The 7,640-nt window shown below is 34.2% G+C and overlaps 2 protein-coding genes across 2 annotated transcripts in view; one reads left to right on the forward strand and one right to left on the reverse strand.

Moving 5' to 3' along the window:
• The window catches only part of HELRODRAFT_98504 (hypothetical protein), a 7,889-nt gene extending 5,286 nt beyond the window's left edge, over positions 1-2,603 (forward strand). The window contains exons 16-22 of the mRNA XM_009016184.1: positions 148-320; positions 538-607; positions 836-942; positions 1,176-1,262; positions 1,403-1,607; positions 1,762-1,895; positions 2,076-2,603. Coding sequence (XP_009014432.1) covers positions 148-320; positions 538-607; positions 836-942; positions 1,176-1,262; positions 1,403-1,607; positions 1,762-1,895; positions 2,076-2,177 — 878 coding nt within the window. The 3' untranslated portion in view covers positions 2,178-2,603. The remainder of the gene's footprint in view (positions 1-147; positions 321-537; positions 608-835; positions 943-1,175; positions 1,263-1,402; positions 1,608-1,761; positions 1,896-2,075) is intronic.
• A 512-nt stretch (positions 2,604-3,115) lies between these two features.
• Positions 3,116-6,088, reverse strand: HELRODRAFT_170381 (hypothetical protein; the record flags this gene model as incomplete). Its single annotated transcript, XM_009016185.1, has 5 exons — positions 3,116-3,754; positions 3,973-4,392; positions 4,529-4,884; positions 5,661-5,744; positions 6,040-6,088. 5 exons carry the CDS (start codon positions 6,086-6,088, stop codon positions 3,116-3,118), a joined length of 1,548 nt encoding a protein of 515 aa, XP_009014433.1.
• Between the last annotated feature and the right edge of the window lie 1,552 nt (positions 6,089-7,640).

A 7,640-nucleotide genomic window follows, 5' to 3' on the forward strand; every position in this document is an offset into this window, starting at 1 on the left:
CGTTTGTTGACGGATCGTTTTAGTTTTTGTTTACTTTTTGGATTGTCAGAGTTGAATAGTAAAAAGAATAATGAACTTCAATTTCAAATATGTTTTTTTCAATTAACAAATTATTTAAAATTAAAAAATAAAAACTTTACCAAAAAGCGAATTTGTATAAGAAAGACGGAACCAAAGTTGCTTATCAGCAGAATGTCTTTTTTGTTAATGGAAGCGGTGGATTTGGAGGTCCCAGGACATCAGAGAAAATGATTCCGGTGTTAAACTCGCCTGACAGAAAACCAGATGCTAGTATAGCTCAGAAAACTTGCATAGATCAGGTAGTTTATGTTTTTTGGGTGTTCAATGGTATATGATAGTAGCTTTTGATTATTGAAAATTTGAATTTAATTCGTTAACTATGTAAATCCAGTTTTAATTCATCCATCAATCATTTACTTTTTAATTCATCCATCATCTTCATCCAATGTTTCAATTCACTCAACCTCTCTCACTCTCTCTACTCACTCATCCGTCACATTCACGGCAACCATCCAGGCGGCATTGTATCGCCTGTCTGGGGATCGAAATCCTCTGCACATCTCTCCTGTTTTTGCTTCACTGGCTGGTTAGGGATGCTGACGTAATTTATTCAAAATATTTTATCATTTATACTAAGGTCTACTTCGTCACCAAATTATTATTACGACTGGAGTTAGTTGATCGATGGTGTTGATGTTTTTTTAGTAATGGTTAATCATCCTCATCATCATTTTCAACGTCATCGTCGTTTACTTCATCATCCTTGTTATAATCTTCATCTTTGATGACGTCATTCATCATCAACATAACTCAGGATTTGACACACCAATCCTACATGGCTTATCTTCATACGGATTTGCAGTACGTCACGTGATGAAACAGTACTGCAACGATGACGTCAAGCTATTTAAATCTGCTAAGGTCTGTTTGTTACTCAATGCTGCTCTTGCTTGTACGTGTTTGTTCTGCTGAAGGTTTTGAAATTTGATCATCTGTATTTCTAACCATGCTGCTACTTAAATTCATCATCATCAGTTTCGCCCTTACCATCATTACCACTACTTTAACATTACTATCATAATCATCGCCATCATCACTTTATCATCCTCATCATAAACATCGTCGTCATCATCATCGTCCGTCATAACCATCAGGTTCGCTTCTCAAGTCCCGTCTTTCCGGGTCAGACCATCCAGACAGACATGTGGAAGGAGGGAGATAGGATTTACTTCACTTGCAAGGTTAGTCATTGCGAGTGGTTTCTTGATTGATTGAGGTGTGATTGATTATTTAACTTCTAATATTTATAAATACAAAATATTACTGTATACCGAAGGAAGCTCCAACAATTGTAACGAATTTCTTATTCGAACAACAACAGGACTTAGAGACAGGCAAGCAATGTCTCACTGGTGGTTACGTCGACCTACAAACTCAGCCTACGACAAACAACGTCAAACTAGCCAGTCACAAGATGTTCACAAAGATGGAAGCATACGTCAAGGCCAATCCAGTCGTCAGTGGATCAGTTAATGCATCATACCTCTTCAATGTCAAAAAGTTTGGCAAGCTTGAGGCTCAATGGAGTGAGTTGTTAATGTGCCATTGAGTAGAGTTATGATTGTGAAACATGACTGTGACGGTAGATAATGAGTACTGTTGACGATCTTATGAAGATTTTGTTCACGATCGTCGTATATATCATCTAATTGACGCGATAACAATCTACACCACAAACAGCTGCAATATTGAAAGGAGTCAGTCCAGTTTTCTCGGCAAGTCCACCGCAGAAAGGTGTTCATGTTGACTGCACACTTACAGGCGATGATGAAGATTTCGTTCTGTTGGTCAGCGGAAAGTTGAATGGAGTAGAGGTAAGACGTTATCTGCTCTTCTACGAATTGTTTCTTTATTTGCACATCTATCATATCATGTTTTAGTGCATTGCTTAGATTGCCAATATTATTATTACAAAGCTTCGTTAATGTATTTCCATTGAGAAACTGCCGTAAAATGCCGAAAACAGTGTTGACGATCTTGAAACTAATTTGCAGATATTCAGAAGTGGTCGAATAGCCGTGGAAGGCCAACATATGGTGGCCTACAAGCTCGGAGCTCTCTTTCATAATGTCCACAACACGAAGGCCAAGTTGTGATAAGTGGATCCATCCACACGCCGAGTATGGTTTAGCGCTACCGCAGTAATTAATCACATCAATGATCATCTGCCAACACTATTAGATGCTTTTTATCACTGAAGCAAATTACATTTTGAGATTAACCACAAATTTGTTATTGCTCTTTAAAAAATTCCATTCCACTACATTTTATGTTTATTATTAACATTTCTGTTGACTGTTTATGATTGTAAATCTGTTATGGTTAATGAATTTGTTAAACTTTAAATAAAAAAAAGCACTTTATTTTATATAAACTACGAAAGATTCCCAGTGAGATAATACCCACATACAAATAAATCAAATCCATCCTCATTTGCTTTATTGAAATTTTTAATGCATTTGCAACCAACAGAAATGTTTGTGTGCTACAAAATCCAAGAAATATAAACTAAATCAGCTGTTTTTCATTGCAAAAATATAATCCACAAATAAAAATTAAAACGATGGAATAGATAAATGAATAAACATACATTACACATATAAACACGCGCACATAGTCACATTCATGCATCATTGTACCAAACAGCTTACATCTAATCCCTAATATAAACACAATACATAAATTTTCTGCACACACGATTAGTTTATGCATTCATTCTGTTGATCTGTCACATGATTTGGTTACTTGGCAACAGACATGAAATATACATATATGAAACACACAGTTTCAGACAACATAACAAACTAACTACCACTCATATGTACTGATATAGGTAAACATAATAATTATTTATTTAAAACTATGCCTGTCTGTATAAATAAATTAACATGTATAGATATTGAGAGAAACTGTACAGTATTATTTATTAATATTAATCCATTGTTTTAAAATCTTAACGTTTTACATTTAAATAAAAAATAAATTAGACAAACAAAAGTGAGGAAAAAAAACAAATTAAAAAGAGAAAGATCATTCATGCTTCAAGGTCACTGTCGTAAAGCAAGACATTTTCCTTGATCACATCATCATCAGCTCCCCCACCTGGCCCATTATCATTGTTCTGATCATCATTATCGTTGCTAGCGTTATTGTTATCATCGTCGTCGTCGTCATCATCTTCATTTTCAATATTGGTCGTGATGATGTTCTTATTATTATTATTCATATTATTATTGTTATTATTATGCTGCAAGTGATGATGGTATTGATGGTGATACATCATACTATTTGTGTTGGACATGTTGGCATTGAAGTGGCCAGTGCTGTTCATGTAGCTGGGAGTGAGGTCAGCTGATATTTCATTAATATTACTGCCGCTGCTGTTGCTGAGTTTATTGTTGTTGTTATTGCTACTAATAAAATTTGCAAGAACCACACTGTTGTCATTTGGCATGTTGTTGTTGTTGTTGCTAGCAGCAGCACCAACCGAAACTAGAGCAGCACCACACTTTTTCAGATGGTTCTCGTAGTTACCACGAACTGTAAATACTTTTCCACAGTCAGGACAGACGAGTTTGGTGCCATCCGTTGAATGTTTCTCAATGTGCAGCATGTATCTGTTTCGTTGCAAGAACTGTCTTCCACACTGTTTACATACATACTTACCTCCAACCTAAGTTCAAAAAGATAAATTATAAACTGAAAAAACGTTTATTTTCTGGAAATTTTTTTCATGTTTTAGCTTATGCAATTGCAATAAATATGTGCAGCAGATGCACGTAATACAATAATACAAGCAACTGAAACATGCATAAGCACACACTAATGCAAGTAATAAATAAATACATATATGCATGCAGAGATGCACACATATGCTAAAAATGACTAAACCTGGTGGACAGTTACAATATGATTTGCCAGACAAAATCTCTTTGAAAATGATGCATCGCACAGTCGACATGTGTAAGGTCTGGAAGAGGCAGGAGTAAAATCCTGATAGCCTAGAAGTTCAGCAGTGTGTTTTGTTGTAGCCACAGTTTGGGAAAACTCTTTTTTTGCCCTCATCTTTCTTGACGGTGTGGTGCTCAAAGTTGTTTCTTTAAGGATAGCATCATCAAGGACTGACTGATCAACGCTGTCAAGATTTTCTGATTTGATTTGCATGAATTCAGTGTGATAGTCATAAGATGTTTGGTTTCCATAAGAATGGCTATTTGGGTCAGTGATTTCTTGTGGCTGTGTTTGGGGCAGGGGCAACTCATTTGGATTTGTATTGTCCCACATTTCTGGATATGGTCTCTTGTGATTTTCCTAAAATTTATAATTTTAATAGTTATTCATATAATATAATATACAGAAAAATGTAATAAATTCATACAACGGGTCTAAAGAATAATTAAATTTAAGGGAGCTGATTCATGCTTTTTTTGATATAATATTCACATACTTGAGACTCCGTGGAAGGATAACCATATTCATTATTTTCCCGACTTTCATTATCAAGGTAATAATCCTCTGGAGACTTCATCAATTTGGGATTGGAGGCTTTTCTTTTCCGAGAAATAGATTTAGATGGTGATTTTTTTGATCCATTTTGAGAATCATCTACTAAATCCATATCTTCAACCTCAAAATGATCAGCAATGTCGACTAGAAACACTTCTTTATTGCACAGTGTGATACCAATTAGACCTTGAATTTTCATAACATCATTTCCCATCATCCCATTCCGACACAAAGATGATATTGTCTGACATAACAGTTTGGACCATCTCTCTCGGTCGACTGGGGAAGCTTGTGTGTCTGAATGATATGCCATGTACAACACACAATGCTAATAAATCTGGATAAACAGTGAAATAGATCTAAGTTTTCTGCGAAATAAAATTTAGTTAAAAAGTTAAAAATAGTGTTTGTTGATTTAAAATTAATTTTGAATCAATTAATAACTTGATTAGCATTAATTAATATTTTTAATACTAACAAAATTTGTTAGATTATAAAAATATAAATGATTATTTAATAATTAATTTTTAATATTTTTATAATAACATACAAAACTTTGTGTTAGTCTTATTACAAACAATGCTAAATTTGTTTTAGAACAAATTTAATCAGATTTAAAAACGACCATTCAAACATGACGAAAAAAACTTGTGCATTAATTCAAATAAATTAAATTAATTAAATAAAAATAACTTTTCTGAAACAAATAACCTGTGAAAAATGTATTATCGTGCACTTCAAACCAAGCGCTGATTTTTTGCAAAATATTCGGATATTAGAGAAATCGAACAATGCAGACGGTCACTAACAAAATATCCGAAAAAATTAAAATCCACCAAAAATTTATAAATATGTGGTTTTTGTGAAAAATCTACGATGAACAAAAAAAAAATCGAATTATAAAAACATAGAAAAAATAATTTAGCTTTACGATTAAATAGAAACAAAATTAGAGATCTATGGATGTCATGATTGTCTACTATACGGTCTAATTTTAAAGTTTGAATATCGCAATGGTAAATTTGCTAGAATATAAGATATATATCTAATAAGATAAATCTAGTAAAACAAACATTTTTCTGTGAGAGCCCCTGTAGTAAGACATTTTGTGTTTTCGAAGGGGTCGGCTATTTGACTTGCTTGGTTTATTGGCTTACCTACCAAATTGCATTGGTTTTAACAAACAACTAATACTAAACATTTATTTGACTAAATATTTTTACAACAATATAATTAACTCGATTTATATAATTGAAAATTATTGTTGTCAATTTAAATAAAAATATTGCTTTCTGTTTTGAAAACACAGTGGCTTACTGAAGCTATGGTTGGCTTACTTATGAAATTGCATGGGTTTCAACAAACTACTAATACTAAATATTTATTTGACTTATTATGTTTAAAACATTGTAATTAAATCGAATTATCTAAATCAGCACCTCCCGGGAAGACCTAGCACGGTGTAGAATGTTGAAGAGCTGTAGATCAGTGACGGAACCATCCTTCAACTGCACAATAAGTCAGACCATGGACGCCGGCATCTGTGGAGGAATTCATCATGGAGTCGGATTTGCTTTTTCTACATTTTACTTTTTCTCTTTATTCAACATAAATACTCACACACACATTACATTAACATTTGTTAGGTAAGTTAGATAGGGATAATTTTAGTCCTAGTTTAAATAGAATTACAAAACTCAAACTTAATTAAACTTACCTATTGAATAGATAGAAAACATAGAATATTGACGTAGTGTAGTTTAATAGGCAAGTTTTGACTCTTTCTTTATACTTTCTTGCATTTGCGTTAGGCGTGTCTATTGAGTTTTATAATTACGAGGTACGATAGTCGAATGACCCTGGATTTCAAAGTCCTTTGTACGGGAAAAGCGTTGGTGGCCAACGTCCAAAGTACAGGTTAAGAGTTGGCAGGGCGAAGGATCGCTTATGGGCTTGAAGTTCGTATAGCGTTAGTGTAACTACTCCGTACTCGTGATGGGTACGGCGATCCGCTGTGCAAGGGTGGGAGAATGAAGGGGTCTTTCAACTACCGTACCAATTTGTGGACACATCACAACCCACAAACACTACACATGCATTACATTATACTGAATCCATTTTATTTTCATCACTAATCACTTTAATTTATTATTACTAAAGTTGAGAGTAATTAAGTTTCATAGGTAGTTTAGGGCAATAATGTAATTCTAAGAAACATACTCGTAATGTCAATTAAACATCGTAAGCGTACCAACAGGTAATTTAATTAAGTTTGAGTTTTGTAATTCTATTTAAGTTAGGACAATTTTAATGAATAGGTAAGTTAAGGGTACGACAGTCGATTGACTCTGAATTTCTAAGTCCCGTTGTACGGGGTAAACCTCGGTGGCCAGTGGGGCAGTTTAATACCCGGTACGGCAATGGTTTACCATCCGGCACGGCAATGGTTTACTTTATAACTAGAACTATTGTGTCTAATTGATAGCAATTGAAATATAGCACTCGAACTTAATGTTGTTCTGGTTTTGCGTCATAATGAAACCATCCGCAGTTGATATCCAATACCCTTTCTATAAAATGTAATATGCGCATTTGTGTGTTCGTGATGTAAATGCAACTCATAATTCAAATAACGTTTTTAATTGCAAAAGAGTACACACACCACACACACTAACACACACACACACACGTCCACACATCCCACCGACAATGATTTGCTGATGTTAATTTGTCCCCTCTTGAAATTTGTATTTTCGTCTGGGTTTCTAGCTGTTGTTTAGTTGAGTCAAAGATAGCAATGGGACGGTAAAAAAAATTTGTAGCCTAACAACGCAAACATATGAGTTATTGCTTGTACAACCAGTGGCGGATCCAGAGCACTTTGACGGGATGGTTCAAAATTTTGAAAAAATATTTGAAGAATTTTTAACAAAAATTTTCACAAATTTGTTTCGAAAAATTTTCTGTGCTCACGAGGGAGGCCAACATTTTGACGGGGGTTGGGCAACTTTTTTGCTAATGGGCTTATAATGTCAATTTTCTCTTCAAAAACA

The sequence above is a fragment of the Helobdella robusta genome (genome assembly GCF_000326865.2).
Source record: "Helobdella robusta unplaced genomic scaffold HELROscaffold_17, whole genome shotgun sequence".
In the NCBI taxonomy this organism is placed as follows: Eukaryota; Metazoa; Annelida; class Clitellata; order Rhynchobdellida; family Glossiphoniidae; genus Helobdella; species Helobdella robusta.